General features: G+C 48.1%; 1 protein-coding gene across 4 annotated transcripts in view; it reads right to left on the reverse strand.

The window, feature by feature from the left end:
* sh2d3ca (SH2 domain containing 3Ca) overlaps positions 1–17,989 on the reverse strand; it is a 42,608-nt gene that overhangs the window by 23,141 nt on the left and 1,478 nt on the right. The window contains exons 4-6 of one of the 4 annotated variants that reach the window (XM_076164034.1): positions 16,803–17,090; positions 16,293–16,713; positions 13,958–13,994 (exon numbers count right to left, since the gene is read on the reverse strand). In XM_076164034.1, the coding sequence (XP_076020149.1) occupies positions 13,958–13,994; positions 16,293–16,713; positions 16,803–17,090 (746 nt within the window). Of the gene's footprint in view, positions 1–7,136; positions 7,302–13,957; positions 13,995–14,338; positions 14,676–15,934; positions 16,046–16,292; positions 16,714–16,802; positions 17,091–17,989 lie in introns of those variants that run through there. The other 3 variants (XM_076164037.1, XM_076164036.1, XM_076164035.1) reach the window with 3 other exon arrangements.

The raw sequence follows: 17,989 nt of genomic DNA on the forward strand, positions 1-17,989 counted from the left end.
TTCGATTGAAATTGAAATCGTTGTGTGTTCGAGTAGCAGACCGACGTAACGTGACTGTCAATGTGTTGAATCAGGCATGTAAACGTCTTAATTGTCCTCAATTGGTGGACGTCGGGCGATTGCGCAACACGTCAGATATACCAGTCGACGGCTTGATCGCATTTTTGTTGGTGTCTTAAAATGGCCGTAGGTGTAAATACTGGAGAGTATTGAGTGACTGTAAACTTACTCACCGTCCCATTGAGGAGGCAAATAATGGATTCTGATTGGCTGTTCGTTTTACTCACGAGCGTTCGATCTCAAGGCCGTTACACTGTTAACAACTCGGAGCAGAAAGTATGTGTGTGTGTGTGTGTGCGAGAACGCTGAGCATCAAAAAGAGAGAAAGAAATCTATTCATTTTCTCATTAAGTTTATTCATCGATTTCTTTTTCCCCCCGGCTTGATAATTAAATTTACAGGGTGTGTGTAGCAGCACCGAGGCCCCGTCTGCCACCGGACCAGGACCTGACTGTGAGGGTTCAAGTGTCGAGATCGAGACTGGAGTCCAGCTTCAAACGATCATTTTGGGAGATTACGGACTGATCCATCCATCCCTCAATCATCAATCCACCCATCTATCCATCCCTCTATCACTCAATCATCAATCCATGCCTCTCTCCATCCATCCATCCCTCTATCACTCAATCATCAATCCATGCCTCTCTCCATCCATCCATCCCTCTATCACTCAATCATCAATCCATGCCTCTCTCCATCCATCCATCCCTCTATCACACAATCATCCATCCATCCCCGATAAAGGGAAACATCTAACCTGCCTTCTTCTCTTCTATCACAACTCTTCTCTCCTCTTCTTCTTCCCTCCACCCACACTAATCACTTTTGCTGAGATCCCAGTAATTACGGGTGTGAAGGAGTAACGTGTGTGTGTTCAATGGTAAGATCTCTCATTTCCACACACACACACACACACACACACACACACACACACACACACACACACACACACACACACACACACACACACACACACACGGATCCCGGCTCATTAGCGGGTAACTTATTAAGCGAGTTTGAATTGGATTACGTCCTGACAAAAGCTGGCTAATTTCACTTTAATTGAATCAGTTTTCATCTGCAGTCGCCGTCTGTGTGGCTCTGCAGGTCTGACGTCCACGCAACACAACGCTCCGTTAATGAGCCACAACGTTATCGCCTCCTCGTGTCAGGGCACCATGCACACACCAGGCATCCTGTGTGTGTGTGTGTGAGTGAATGTAGATGTGTTACTGAGCGTGTGTGCGTCTGTGAGTGAATGTATGTATGTGTTGCTGAGTGTGTGTGTGTGTGTGTGTGTGTGTGAGTGAACGTATATGTGTTGCAGTGTGTGTGTGTGTGTGTGTGTGAGTGAACGTATATGTGTTGCTGAGTGTGTGTGTGTGTCTGTGAGTGAATGTATGTGTTGCTGAGTGTGTGTGTGAGAGTGCGAGTGAATGTATGTGTTGTAGTGTGTGTGTGTGTGTGTGTGAGTGAACGTATATGTGTTGCTCTGTGTGTGTGTGTGTGTGTGAGTGAACGAATATGTGTTGCTGTGTGTGTGTGTGTGTAAGTCAACGTATATGTATTGCTGTGTGTGTGTGTGTCTGAGTGAACATATATGTGTTGCAGTGGGTGTGTATGTGAGTCAACATATATGTGTTGCTGTGTGTGTGTGTGTGTGTGTAAGTGAACGCATACGTGTTGCTGTGTGTGTGTGTGTGAGTGCGTGTAAGAGAGAGAGGCCAAATGTGTTCAGCTGCTGTCTGCATATCACCCAGAGACGCTTTAACAGCCTTTGGGTCGTTTCCATAAATGAAAACGATGCATTTAAGAACTCCGTGGAGGTCTCAGGCTCTCCGCAACGCAAACACACTTCGCCCAGTGGGATTTGCAAATTAGGTGGAGAAAAAAAAAGAGCAACAGCGGCGAGGAAACACTAGAAAACCTCCACCTCAAGAAAAACACTCTGCTTGTTTTATCTCCCTGACAACACAAAATCTGCTTATTTAGTGCAGGTGAATAATTTACAGACATCACACACACACACACACACACACACACACACACACACACACACACACACACACACACACACACACACACACACACACACACACACACACACACCTTAAATGGTAATTACCGGTACCAATCTGTGTCATGAGCAGGTTTGCAGCCTGAGATGGTGAGAAGCTTCCAGATTGCGTTTACAGTGAAACATGTCGTGGCAGAAGGCTCGACTTCTTTATTCGTGAAAACAAAGAGCGTTAAAGCGCGACAGCACGATCCTCCTCCGTGCCGGAGCGAGCGGCCGGCCGTGTGGTTCGGGGAGGGGAATTAGCTTTCAAAGCGAGGCCGCTGCCCTCTGATCTCGACGCTCTCCGGGGTCACCGGGGGTCAAAGACGAAGTGAGCAAACAATCGCCGACCTCCTGCACCAAATCCCCTCGCTATGCCGCTCAGCTGCGTCTCTGCCGACATGTGTGAGCACGGTGTGCGGCGTGTCTGTGGGCGTGTGTGTGTGTGATGTCCTCAGTGTGACTGGAGGAACTTCAGAGGACTTCACACACACTCACTTTTCAGCCTACAGCAGCAGTTCTGGAACTCTGCTTGTAAAACTCACTTGACTTCATCCATTTTTAAAGCTTTTAACGTGTAACATTATTACTTCAGATGAATGGCTTTTATGATGTAGAAGAAGAGAGAGCGTGGGACGCGAGTGCCAGAGCAAGATAAGGAGTGATTAGAAAGGTGGGGAGAAGGATTACGACATAATCAGAATCGTCTTTAGGAGGAGGAGAGGAGGAGGAGAGGAGGAGAGGAAAGGGGGGAAGTGGACAACGTTTATGCAGCGAAGTCGCTGTAAATCGTCCTTCATCACCTTTAAACACAGAGACGGTCACAGATCATTCCAGCATTAAGCTGAGGAGCGATTTAAGCTGTAACAGTGGCTAGAATTGAATCTCCTTGTCCAGCGGGTGTGAAGGAGTCGACGCCACGATTAAACGCACGGCGGCGCTTTGAGACGAGGAGGTTTATGTTCTCCAGTTATTCCAATTTAAAGCTTTTCCTCTATCATGTCAGCGGGGAGAGAGAGAGAGAGACAGAGAGGGAGAGACGGCGAGAGTGAGAGAGAGAGACGGCGATTACACGAGGCACCCAGCCGAGAAAGCTGAGCGATCAAGTCCCGCGGCGAGGACGGCGGAGACATGAGGACGTTGCTCTGGACGACTGGACAAAGAGACATTTAGCTATTTGAGTGGGACAATAATCTGTATGTTACTGTGCAAGGAAGAGCTATAAAGACAGTCTGAATACACAGAGAATTATCAGAATGGGGCTGGAGTGTCACACACACACACACACAGGCAGATACACAGGCGGATACACACACACACACACACACACACACACACACACACACACACACAGGCGGATACACAGGCGCGCACACACACACACACACACACACACACACACACACACACACACCCTTCCTCTTCATTACCGACAAATACATCACAGCACTCAAATTAGGGTACGGTCTCTGGAACAAGGCAATTTGAGCAATTTGAGAGCGTGCGCACACACACACACACGCTCACACACACACACACACACATGCACAGCTGCCCTTCACACTATGAGCCCGCAGGGTGTGTGACAGGCAGGCACGCCAAAAGAGGATTTGTGGTGAAAAGCTTCAGGGGGAGGAGGAGGAGGAGGGAGAAAGGGAGAGAGGGCGACGAGATAGGAGGGAGTGAAGAAGAAGAAGAAGAGGGGATTACACGCTGAATATTTCAATACTAAAACACAGCAACTGGCTCTGGCATGGACACACACACACGCGCACAGACACACACACACACACACACACACACAGGGGCATAAAGGCATTAGCACTGCTGAGTCTCAGCTCGGCGCTGACTTAGACGGAGCGCGGCGGGGTGATGGGTGAAGCTAATGTGAAACCGCGGCGACCCCCCGGGGAGCTGAGTGACGAGCTGATTGCTGGTTAACCTGCTGTGACTGAGTGAAGCTAAAACAAACCAAACGCTGACTGCAGGCACAACACTACTTACTTTGAGAGAGAGAGAGAGAGAGAGAGAAAGAGAGAGAGAGAGAGAGAGAGAGGACGGGGAATGGACCTTTGGTTTGATGGTTTGCGCTCTGTAACACTTGAGACACTCTCCATGTGTGAGCCAGGTAGGCCCCTCAGAACCTGCCGTCTCCATGGTTACGCCTTTGTTAAATCAAATTAGCTGTTTTGTGTAGAGAGTGGATGTGATGTTATATACTGTAGAGACAAAGTGTGGAGGAAACATGCAGACGGCATGTGAATGTCCTACAGAGGAGTGAGAGTGTTTGTGTGTAAGAAGTCCACACACACACTGAAAGATTACAGACAGAAGGAAACTTTGTGTGAGACGGAGAGAATCTGGCGGGCAGAGCGGCGGCGTGCTGCCAGGTCGAGGGGGTCATCGACAACTCTCCACATACAGCCCGCAACACCGAGGGACGAGAGGGACCGAGAGGGAGTGAGAGCGACAGAGAGGGAGTGAGAGCGACAGAGAGCGAGCGAGCAAGCTGCTGCCACATGCCAGCTGGGTCAGCGGGTAGCGAGGAGACAGAGAGTGGGAGAGAGAGAGAGAAAGAGTGAGTGAAAGTGAGAGAGAGAGAGAGAGAGAGAGTGAAAGAGTGAGTGATAGAGAAGTAGTGAGTGAGAGTGAGAGAGAGAAAGAGAGTCAGCTGGAAGAAAAGGGATTACCACAAACTTCAAGAGGAGAGGTGGTTTCTATGTGTTTGTGTAGTCATGCGTGCACATTTATGTGTGTGTGTGTGTGTGTGTATGATTGTGTGCCTCGGGGGGGCAGATGGGGGGGGGGGGGGGGCAGCGGGCAGTTACAGTGTCCCACTTAGAGAGACGCGCTGGAAGCAACGTGGAAGCAATGAGCCCAACACAGACACAATGGTTGAGCTGCCTGTGTGTGTGTGTGTGTGTGTGTGTGTGTGTGTGTGTGTGTGTGTGTGTGTGTGTGTGTGTGTGTGTGTGTGTGTGTGTGTGTTCATAGTTGGCATACTGGAGCCTAGACTGGGGATCAGGCTTAATCTCTCTCCAGTGATACAGCTGATGAGCTGGAATGACACATTGCTGGTTCTATAGTGTTCCTCTTCTCTGTAATACGTGCTGATGTTATTAAATAACCAACCAGCTGCAGGTTCCTCTCCTGGATTCTGACCTCAGCAGGCCTCAGTCTGTATATTTAACCAGTTACAAGTTCATTTGTTTGTATTTTGCATTGAAATGAGAGCATTTTCCTGTCACGTAACCGTTCCTCTGGCTGACCGCTAATGAACGCCGGCCAGTCGATCAGCCTCTAAGAGACCATAAAACATGCTGAAGAAGAAGAGAAGCAATATGAGCCTCCATGGAGAGGAAGTCAAAACAATGACCACAACAATCAACACACAGCAGCCTGTAACCTGGGACACAGACCAGCGTCCTCCAGTGAGGACCGAGACACTCTGTGATGCCTTTTTCCTCCAGGACGTGGACGATAACGTGTTTGTGTGTGTGTGTTTCAGCTGAAAGAAACACAAACTGGTTCCTGTCCTGGTTCTTCCTGATCAAGTATCTCTTAAATTTAGCTCCGATCCCAGTTTAGATTCAAACAGCAGTGAGATCAGGTGATGTTTCTACTTTTATAAGGGTTTTGTATTGAGCAAGAAGTGGAATCGCAGGGACGAGAACACACAACCAGTAGAAGTAGCAGACAAAATCACTAAATCATAATGTTTACATACAAACGTGTCGCAGGGAATGAAGTAATAGTGACTATAAAAACTCCCACTTCACTCTGTTCATTCAGTAACTGGTAATTAACTTACCACCGCCAGCACACACACACACACACACACACACACACACTACCATCTCTACCACCAGCCCCCGTGCCAAATTTAATTAAAGTAACTGCATTACTCTGATCTTTAAAGACTGTTTTCACTCTGAACACAAACACATCTCACACAGAGCCAGAAGAAGAAGAAGAAGAAGAGGAAGAAGAAGTAGGAAACACAACTCTGTGGACATTTGTTTGAACAACAACGAAAACCACCCAAAGTAATCCGGGATAAAGAGACAGCCTGTCTGGACGAGTTGACAACGGAGAGAAAGAGAGATAGAGACAGAGAGAAAGAGAAAGAGAGAGAGAGACAGAGAGAGACAGAGAGAAAGAGAGAGAGAGAGAGTCAAACGTAGTCAAAACCACGCACACTAACACAAACTCTAACACACCCTCGCCGCGTTCTAGTTTTAAAAGCCGTAATTACAACAACAAGTAGGCTGCGGACAACGTGGCATGGAGGAGAGAAGAAGAAGAAGAGGAGGAAGATGAGGAACAAGAGAGCTCAGTGGTTTAACCCAACAAGCTCACTTTCGCCAACTCGCACACACACACACTTTATACTCCTCTTCTTTTGGGGGAGAAAGGTGTCACAAACGGCGTCGAATATCAAATATGACGTGCACACGCTGACATTCTGTAAATACACACACACGCACACGCTCACACACACACAGACAGGATGTGGGTGTCATTTTGTCCCAGGAATAAGGGCGCAGATTGAGTTTCAAGCAACGAGCCAGAATTAGACGAAAGTAGAAGTGATACTGTAGGATTCTGTACTGTAGGCGTGGGCACACACACACACACACACACACACACACACACACACACACACACACACACACACACACACACACACACACACACACACACACACACACACACACACACACACACACACACACACACACACACACACACACACACACACACACACACACACACACAGCCCATCTGACACCCAAGTGCACTCCAGTATCTATGATATCATCACTCTGCCAGATACCAACAGCCCAACACACACAAGTCTACACACACATACGGGTATGTGTGTCTATAGGCAAATGCTGATCATCATTACAGGGAAACTTAAGCAATGGCTCCTATGCAGATATTCACACCTACTTACAGAGTGGGACCACACACACACACACTCACACACACACACACACAGATACCCACTCACCTGTACCTGCATGAAGGAGCCCCGGTAGAAGCAGCAGGCTGCAGCCGACAGGGCGCTCCACAGACTGCACCTCTCCGTCATCTTCCCTCCCTTCACCTCCTACACTCTTCTCCTCAACTCCTTCCTACTACTTCCACTCCCTCCTCTTCCGTCTCCTCTCTTCTCCCCTGGTCCTCCTCTCTCTCTCTCCTTCCGTCCCCTCTCTTACCCCACCCAGGGTGTCCTGATCTGAAAGCGTCCCCACCTCCCCACCCCTGCCTGTCTGCCTGCCTGCCTGCCTGCCTGGTTCTCCGTCTGGCTCTAGCGTTCCCAGGGCATAGTGGCGCCTCTTCCGAATGCTTTAACGCCCGACGCTCCGGCTCCCAGGCAGCCGGCGGTCAACACGTCCGCTGTGATGTGGGAGCAGGCGAGCCGCTAACAGCTGATAAGAGCCAGCGATGTTACAGCTCCTGACATCTCTGCTGCTTCTGCACCGGCTTCTCCCTCTCTCTCCCTCTCGCTCTCTCTCTCTCTCTGCACTTGCTGCACTTCACGCGGCTGCTAGGGATTACCTCATTGCTTGCTGATGAAAGGAGTGTGGGTGGGGGGAGGGCCAACCGGAGGGAGGGAGGGAGGGAGAGGGAGAGTGAGAGGGAGGGGAGGGGGCAGGCACAGGCAAGAGAGAGAGAGAGAGAGAGAGAGAGAGAGAGAAAGAGAGGAGTGCTGGTGAATTGCAGGCGGACCCCACCCACCCCCGACGACCCCCGCTCCTGACTGAGACTATACTGACGGGAGGGAGGGAAAGAGAGAGAGAGAGAGAGAGAGAGGGAGAGAGAAAGAAAGAGATAGATGGGGAAAAGTGAGAGTGAGATACGAGAAGGGACCGAAAAGATAATTAAAAGAGATGTGAATGAAGGAGAGAGAGAGAAAGAGACAGAGAGAGAGAGACAGAGAGAGAGAGAGAGAGAGAGAGAGAGAGAGAGAGCGAGAGAGGGGTGTACAGCCTCCTAAAGGAATCTAACCTTTCTTTTACTGTGAAAAGGAACCCAACAGGGGTGCCCCCCTATCCCTCTCACACACACACACACACACACACACACACACACACACACACCCAACATATCATTAGAGAGATTGTGGGAGCTACTCAACATTTGGGTCCTGTGGTGAAATAATGTTGGCATAAATCTTTGTGTGTGTGTGTTTGTGTGCCCATGTGTATGTGTGTGCCCGTGTGTGTGTGTGTGTGTGTGTGTGTGTGTGTGTGTGTGTGTGTGTGTGTGTGGCAGAATATAATGATGTGTTTGTCAGAGGCGATGCAGTTGCACCTAGACAGCTCATTATAAGCTGAAACACGCAGGCAGGTGTTTCAAAGATAAAAAGATGTGATTTTCGCCGGCCCATTTCACACACACACACACACACACACACACACACACACACACACACACACACACACACACACACACACACACACACACACACACACACACACACACACAAACACGTAAAAGCACACACACACACACACACACACACACAGAGGGGGTTGTCGGAAGGGGCGGGACCGTGTCTCTAGAGGCCTGAGTAAATGACATCACTAAGGGACGCCTCGCCATGGCAACACAGCAAGAACCCTGACAGCATCCAAAATTGTGACGCTGCATTAGTGTTTGGACGAGCAGCATTGCAGAGGGAGAGAGGGGGGGGGGGAGAGAGAGAGACAGAGACAGAAGGAAACAGGGAGAGACAGAGACAAAGACTGAGAGAGACACAGAGAAAGAGAGACAGAATAGAAAATTACTTTGCTTAATTCCATCCTTAATTTCTCTTTCAAATCCATTTTCCACCACACACACACACACACACACACACACACACACACACACACACACACACACACACACACACACACACACACACACACACACACACACACACACACACACACACACACACACACACACACACACACGGCGTTGGGAGGATTGATGACGTGCAGTGTGTGTCTCTTCATGTAATCTCACTCGTCCCTGCAGAGATTACACAGCAAACAATCACAGCAGCAGGAGAAGAAGAAGAAGAAGAAGAAGACGCATGCAGGGATTACACACTGGATCAGAACATCACGTCACGTTCAGGTGCTGCGTAATGAAAACGTATTTCACAGTTTGATTAAACTAATCCACTAAAACGAGGCCCGTTACACTTTATAATCTTAACTAAAGTCCCTCTGGCTGCTTCTTAGCCAGCGTTTTGATTAAATTAGCGGAACGCAATTACAGAATTAAAAAGGAGAAGATCTAAATCGAGCAAGAGCAGCAGCAATCGCAGACGTCCTCCTTCTTCTTCTCCTCTTTGTTTTGGAGGCAAATTGCTTTCCGAGTGCTCTGCTTTGCCTTTTCTTCTTCTTCTTTCCCTCGTATCATTTTCCCATTTGCCGCTTTAACAGGATGCTTATCTTAACCACCGGCCGCCGGGAGCTGTGACATTAAGGAGAAGCAAACACACTCAACAAAGACTGAAACGAGTCACTAAAGAGGACGTGCAACGCATCGCAGAGGACACTTTGCTCACTTTGTCTCCACCCTTAACGTCCATTTTAAATTGTCTTCCAGTTCATTTTCTCTCTCTTGTTTTCCGACAAACCCCACAAATACATTCACACGCTATGTTCAACTCTAAATCCTTTCTTATTCCTAATTTAACCCCATCATTTCATTGAAATCTAGATAAATTGCAGTATGTCGATGCTGCGTTCGAGTGCTCATCAGAAAGGTGGTAAAGAAGAGCGTAACCGTGCCTTTGTCATGTATTAGATTGTTTCAAGCGTCGTGAAGCTCGGAGCAACACCAGGCTGCTTGATTAACCATATATGGGCGTGGAAGCCATTTTGTCCCAGAGCTAAAAGGTGAAAAGGTCACATTATACATCAGAACTCGTAAAACGATGCAGAATAAAGAGTTTGCGACGTGTAAATATGACTTTGGGACGTGTCTGTGTACATCTACACACAGACGTGCGTGTGTGTAAATGATTCACTGTCTTTCTCCCCTCGTGTCTCTAACGTCTCTGTTTTATAACACCGCCTGCCTGCCTGTCTGTCCCCACACACTCATCCGTCTCTCTCTCCTCTCCTCTCTCCATCACGCCCTCTTGATTCTAACCTTTCTTATCAAAGTGCTCCTCCCCCCCTCGCTCCCCCCAAACTCCTCACCTCCAGCCTAATGTCCTCCTTTTTATCTCCCCCCTCTCCTCTCCTCCCTGACCCCCCCCCCCACACACACACACACACACCTTTGCCTTCTTCCGTCTCTCTATCTCTCCATCTCCTCCTCCTCCTCTTCCTCTCCTTGGAGGCGGCCTTCAGTTAAATATTAATTAGTGATCCCCATCCCGCAGGCTGATAGGGAGCACAATGGAGAATCCCTGCGTGTGCCTGCAAGCGTCCTGTTAATGAAAGGAGTGTGTGCACGCGTGTGTGTGTGTGCGAGAGAGAGAAGACAGAAACAGAATATAGACAGTGAGAAAGCCTGTGAAAGGGAGGAGAGGAATTCACACGTGTGTGTATTGTGTGCGTGTGTGTGTGTGTGTGTGTGTGTGTGTGTGTGTGTGTGTGTGTGTGTGTGTGTGTGTGTGTGTGTGTGTGTGTGTGTGTGTGTGTGTGTGTGTATGTGTGTGTGAGAGATGAAAGGAGACGACACACAACAGAGGACTGCAGGGACATCAAGAGAGCCTGTGCACACACACGCACACCCAGACACACACACACTCAGACACACGGAGATAAGTGTGTGTGTGTGTCTTAAAACAAAGAGCTCTGCTGGGGGTTAGTGGGGTATAGCTAATGATCTGTGTGCATGTGTGTGCATGTGTGTGTGTGTGTGTGTGTCTCAGATTGTCATCGGTGTGTTGTCTCGGGGCGTCTTCTGTTCACCAACTGGTTAATCCGTATCGAGCCGGCAGATATGTGACTCAAAGGACGTTTGGGACAACGGTGTCCTGTAATGCTGCTGAAGAGAGGAGAGGACAGACAGACGTCCTCATTTAAAGACATTCAAGCTGCAGAATGGGACGTCTCTCTGATTCCTCCTGCTATGAATCCACAAATGGAGCCTGATCACGTCTCACACTCTCAGTTGTGGAGGCAGCAGGAAGTCTAGCGTCTTTTTGATCGTAGAGACATCACCGTTTCCAGTGGAATGTCCTCAGGAAAACAGGGACATCTGGATGTTTGTCTCTACCATCCTCCGTCCTCTCCCCTTCATTCCTTGTCTCCCACACCGAGCTCAGGTAACATCTCTCTCTGCTTGTGTCCCTGCATGTGTCCCTGACGTGTGCGTCACGTTGTCTTTGTCCTTTGTTACACAGATTTTGCAGTGTGAGCGACCGGAGCAGCAGCAGGTCGGTCAGCACCTACGGTAAATATCAGTTACAGCCGTGACACAGAGAGGCCACATCATCATCACACCACACCGAGACAAGTGTGTGTGTGTGTGTGTGTGTGTGTGTGTGTGTGTGTGTGTGTGTGTGTGTGTGTGTGTGTGTGTGTGGCTGCCCCTGTCACTTTACACCCCCCCGCATTCACAGAGGCGCCACATTAATTTAATCTACTGTAATAATCAAATAATCTCTGTTTTTCTGTCTCTAAACACTCTGGCACACACATACACACAGACGTGCACACACACGCACACACACACAGTCACAGAGCACTAACTTAATTTATCCAGACGACACACAGGCACATACAGATTTGGGAAATTCAAACCATTCTTATAATCAAACACGAGACACACAGACACACAGCTGAGCCCCCTACCCTCCCCCCTCCCTTACACACACACACACATATTTCGTGCACGGGCGTGATTCTCGTGCCAGCCGTATGTTAATAAAGCTCATATAAACCACACACACACCCCTCCTCTTGCCCCTCCCTTTAAAGTCGCACCAAACCACTACACACACTTCATGAGACAAAGCCGGGCTGAGCTTCAGGGTACACACACACACACACACACACACACACACACACACACACACACACACACACACACACACACACACACACACACACACACACACACACACACACACACACACACACACACACACACACACACACACACACACACACACACTCTGCCTCTGATTAGTTTCCAAATAACGCAGTGAGGTTGAGTCTGTTTGTTTGTAACATTTTAACGCTGCTCTTCACTCTAAAAGCCACATACACACACACACACACACACACTCGGGGCACAAGGGGGCGCTGTCGGTGTGAAAAATGAATGAGAGATATTTTATGATATTAAAGATGAATGAGTCGTCCTGAGAGCGCCGGGCTTTTCCACACTGATTGCTTATTTTTCTTGACTATATTCGAACCCGACGTGCTTCCTCACTTTGTCTCAGTCAGTCTCACACACTTTCTCTCTCTCTCTCTCCGTGTGTGTGTGTGTGTGTGTGTGTGTGTGTGTGTGTGTGTGTGTGTGTGTGTGTGTGGGCGTGCCATAAGCCAAACGAGACTCGCCGGCCTGCAAAACAGGGAACGCTGTGGCCGACTCCTGATTTAAACATCAGCTGTCATAAATGTTTCAGAGGAATGGAGGGAAGGAGGGTGTGTGTGTGTGTGTGTGTGGCGTATGTGGCATCTGTGTGTGTGTGTGTGTGTTTGAGTGAGATGCTGCTGGGAAGAGCTGCTGTGGTTTGTGAGAAATGAAACAGAGGAAAATAAGGATGACGAAGCAAGATGGCCCATTTCTTCTGTTTAAACGGATCAAATCTGGCGGCTGCACTTTCATCTCCTCTCTTTGTTTTATTCTGTATTTATTTGCCATTTTAGAGCAAAGCAGAAGCTGAAGTTGTAGACGTCAGAGCGTTTAAGTGAGTAAAACACTGAGAATAAGCTGCTGCAGTCAATCTGTTGTGGCTGGAGGAAGCAGGACGTGTTTGTCTTACAGGGAAAGAGGAGGTCAGGGTCACTGGAGAAGGTCTGAGCTGCAGAATCAATACAAGAACAGAGCCCAGGAGCAAAACACTTCACTCTCACTCTCTCTCTCACTCACTCACTCCTTCTCTCTCTCTCTCATCACTTCTTCACTTGCAGCCTCTCCACTCTGTGATAAGAATGTCTCAGCAGCAGCAGGAACCCTCTGATCCGTCCGTTTCCCCTCTCTCTGACTTCATGCAGCTGATAAACCTCGACCCAGCAGCACCACCTGCTGGCTGCACAGACAACTGCAACTGCAACTGCAACTGCAACTGGCCTGCATGCTTGCTGCCAGTCGCGCCGTTCGCTCTGGATTTAATTAAGCCAAACGGCAGATCGAATTAGGTCAAACGCAGAGTGAGCCTGGTGAAACGAGTAGTGTGACTGCTCAAGTCTAAAGGGGAAATAATCAGAATTACATTTTTTAAAGCTCAAGCTGAAATATTAACTCGTGATTAGCGGACAGGAGGAGCGGCGTCACACGCAGCGGCTCAGGGGCTTGAGATGTTCAGAGTTTGAGGCACGGCAGCCAAGGTGAACGCCATTCATATTTAATGGAATATCTCTGCTATAAAATATATATGTGTGTGTGTGTGTCAGTGGAAGAGAGAGAGAGAGAGTGAGAGAGAGAGAGAGACGAATACAGGATGAAACTTCCTAAAGAAAGTGTGCATACCAGTTGGAATTCAATGTTAGAAATGACACAATCCTGATCTCTTACATATTCCAATGCTCCAAACATATGACGCACGTGTTCCTATGTTCACACACACACACACACACACACACACACACACACACACGCCTCCAGCTCGTCATGCACACCTGGACGCAGCAGCAGCCTTACCTGCACGTATTCGGCCTGGCTCTCTGCTGGCTCCATGCTGGGAAGGAAAGAAGCAAAAGAGAAGGAAGTCAGATGTCAGACAAAGTATTGATGGATAAACACTGTAAGCTTCTTCCTCTATAACAGTGAGTGTGTGTGTGTGTGTGTGTCGTGTGTGTCTCCACGTGTGTCCTTTTAGGCTTTTTCAGCAGGTGTGATGCGTGTAACTACAGACAGAAAAACACGCCGCGTATTCCCACAACCCGCTTCTCCAACGAGCGTTCTGCTGTGTGTGTGTGTGTAACTTTCACGACGCGCTGACAGATAACAAAACCCCGGCGAGCGTGTGAGGTTGCGTGATGTGAAACTGGCCTCTGGAATTCCTCCGGCGCCATAACTCACACGTTTCGCCTCATGATGGAGGCCTGCTCGCGTGTCAAGTGCCGCAGTCTGAGAATATATACATACACACACACACGCACACACACAGGAGGGGAGTGTGAGCTAAAGGGGCAATTACACGCCCAGAGACGTTTCAAGATCAATCGGGGCAGTTCCCAACAGCACGACGGGTCTCGGAGCGGAGCCGTGTTACACGTGACCACAGAGAGGCCGGATCAAAGGCGCAGCCGGCTCGGGAATGTTAATAGGTCCCACGGTGGAGGAGCTCTGCCTTCCCTCTCTCTCTCCGTGCTGGTCCTGTGCCGGAGCGCCGCTTAGTACGTCTCTGATAACACCCAAAACATAAAGACGCCAATCAAACCAGAGGCTTTGATAATACAGCACAACCTCTCGATAGAACTTTGGCAGTAAAGCTTCGGTTCATTCTACAGCGGGATGTCGTCGAAGCTGAGACGAGCTTCTGAGTGTTTATGTTAGCAGATAGGAAATGAGAAATTAATGTTTGTATAGATAAGATTATAATGTTTATTTGACCCTTATTTGTCTTCGTTAGAGTTTCTGATGTTTATACTTTGATATTTAATTATTCTCTTCTGTTATCATCTTTGATTAGAGAGTTTCACTTTGAGACGTCACATTTCCGCCCTCTTGACATTTCAGTATCAATATTTACAAGAATTAATCTTCACTTATCGAGAAGTTCAAAATGAGCCAATAACAACCAGTCGTGCTCCGGTCTCTCATGTTGTTAGGGGCAACAAAGGTCCAGCGTCTGACCGCATCGGTAGGAATCTCACACACACACACACACACACACACCAGCTGGGACTCAAATGCTGATGGATGGCTGAGAATTAGCTGTACTGTAAAATAATGAGGTGTGTGTGCGTGCGTTACCATGGTGAGAGTAATTTTCCACTTTTAATTAGGTCAAAGGAAAACATGCAAACAATGTTGTTATGATTATTCTTTACAGGTACAGAATGTTCCAGGTTAAGTGTCAAAGGAGCAGCTTCTTATAGGATCAATGAAGAGAGAGAGAGAAACAGAGAGAGGCTGAGACACAGAGAGAGTGCGTGTGTGTGTGTGTTCTCTCATGTGTCCATACAGTATCTGCAGTCCACTATAGAGCTGCAGCATTTCCCATATTTCCCACGGTCCCTGGGCTGAACTAATGGGCTCTCCCCCACACACACACACACACACACACACGAGGTAACACGATAGACGTGCATGTACTCCTCTATCACGCATGGAATATTGGAGTCGGACCTTGGAATGTCGTGGGAAAACGGAGGAAACACGGCGCGTGCTCTGCTCTGGGCCCTCAGACACGCGTTGAAATCAATAATGTTTACGTTATCGTCTTTAATGTCTTACATGTTACTGTCTTCAATGTAATTCAATAACAACGACGTCATAGAACAAAACAAACACGCACGCGGGTGTCGAGTGTCGAAATAAATACACGTAAACGCGATGAAACAGCATTAAACCTGACAGCCTGACAGATCATCGGTCAATTAATCAATGAAATTAATCGATAATACAGTTGCTATGGAGACGATAGAGTAACTAGTTCACTTGTTTTCTCACCTCAGTCGCATCTTCCGTCCACAACAAAGTCAGAAGAAACTAAACTCAACTGTCCAACTTTCAGCAAATCAGCTCGTTTATCACAGAACAGCGCCTCCTGGTGGCTGCAAAGAGTTTACACCCAGAGGAAGGAGGAGTGTGTTTGCTCAAATCAGTGATTAGCACCTAAAAATATGGACTTTACTCAACTCAGAGCTCTACTTAAACATATTCTTTATAAATACACGTTTATATGAATTTATTTGAAGCTTTAAAATCAAAGAGCTTTTACGTTTCTGAACGTTTATGAGATATTATTCCTTTCTTTCTGGTAATATCATGAAGAAGAAGAAGTCAGGAGAAGGACAAACATGTTCACCTGTTGTTGCCGTCAGATGTTTGGTTCCTCTTGTCCGGTCCTTCCGGATCTGTTTCAGGTTCTAACCCGAACCCGCCGTCAGTCTGGATGTTTGGAGGTGATGATGGGATTTCCTTGACTCCATGCCCGTCACAACGCTCTTGTTGATGTTTAGTACTCGCGCCACCAGAGGGCGACAGATCCTCACAGGCGGCTGCAGGTACAGGGGAGGTGGCTTTGTTTTCACCCTCTGGCCCAGGCGGGGTCTGGGTCTTGTGTTGTTGGGGGGCTCCCAGTGCAGCAGCAGGTCCAACTCTGGCTTCCTCCTCGGCCAGGGATGAGATGGGTGTAAGTTTGGGGGGTCCACGGTCTTTGTACCCTGTGGGTTTCTGGCTTTGGCTTCTTTTGACGCTCTTTTCTTTAGTCTTTTTACTGCTGCTGCCTAGAGAAGAGACACAAACAAGGAGGAATTAAAGAAGTAAAGACAGGAGAAAGAAGGATAAATAGTAAAAAAACTCTCATGTTTCCTACCATCTTTCCCTTTATTATTCTTGTCCCTCCTCTTCATCAGCAGGCGTGGCAGGGTGCCCATGTGTGTGTAATTGTCACTGGAACGGACATAGCTGGCAGTGCGAGGACGCATGGCCCCCAGGTCATCCACTGCTATCTCAGCCACCGGGGCCAGGACAGAGGAGGGGGCGTGTCCAGGTAGGAGCTCCGCCTGCGCAGCGCCTGGCTTCAGCTGAGCCGACTTGGAGTCCGATTTATCAGTGGAGCGACGGAAAGTGAGGTTGGTGAGGCTGCCGAACCACTTGAAATCTGAAAAGATGATTTAAAATGAGTCAAAGCGAGTCATTCAGGGAGAGGAAACAGAAGGATTCGCCCAAAAGTGAATTTAATTGGCCTACTTTGACACAAACAGGACTTTTGTACATTCCTGCTGATACTACCTCTCATTATTGTGTAAGTGAACCATTAGAGTCCTTGTTGCACCACTTTAATATGTTAATGTGGTCTTTATTCTGTGCCAGAAGCTCGACCTGGCATGACGTCTCAGCTGAGTGAGTGATGGTTTGTGTCGTTTCAGCCCTCGATGCTTTCCGTTTGATTTACCGGAAGAGATCTGAGGTGATGGGTTGGCAATGAGGCAAAAGCATGATGGAGTTCAATGCAGGAGGGCAGAAACGGGTGTGTAGGGGAAGGTGGGGGGGGCAGAGGAATGGATGGCAGAGAAAGGAGGATGAGGAGGAGGAGGAAGAGATGGAGAAGATGAAATAAGCCGAGTTAATTAAGAAATTAAAGCAGAGTGCCTGTATTTCTCTCAAGCCATTAGAGTAAATTGGCCTTTGTTCTGTTTTGGCAGCGTGAGTGAACGACATGATGCTTGATACTTGATGATGCTATTTTAAGGTGAGAGGAGTCGTGATTGGTTCTTCTTCTTCTGCACATAAACTCATCATGCAGGAGGATTTTATTTTATTTAGCTCCCTGTATGAGCACACGATAAAAACAAAAAAACATTATTTCGCACTGTACTGGCTCAGTAGAGAAGCACAAATATGAAGAGTGTGTGTGTGTGTCACTGTGTATCTGTGTGTGTGTGTGTGTGTTTTAGTGTATAATTCAAATCATAGTGCTGTTATTCTCTACTGTACAAGTTTCTAACAGTCAAAATAGGGGAAGACCCCACACCACGGATGATTACATTTGTAAACACA

The sequence above is a fragment of the Genypterus blacodes genome, unplaced genomic scaffold (genome assembly GCF_046128005.1).
Source record: "Genypterus blacodes isolate CSIRO-AG114 ecotype Tasmania unplaced genomic scaffold, CSIRO-AGI_Gbla_v1 ptg000133l_1, whole genome shotgun sequence".
Lineage (NCBI taxonomy): Eukaryota > Metazoa > Chordata > Actinopteri > Ophidiiformes > Ophidiidae > Genypterus > Genypterus blacodes.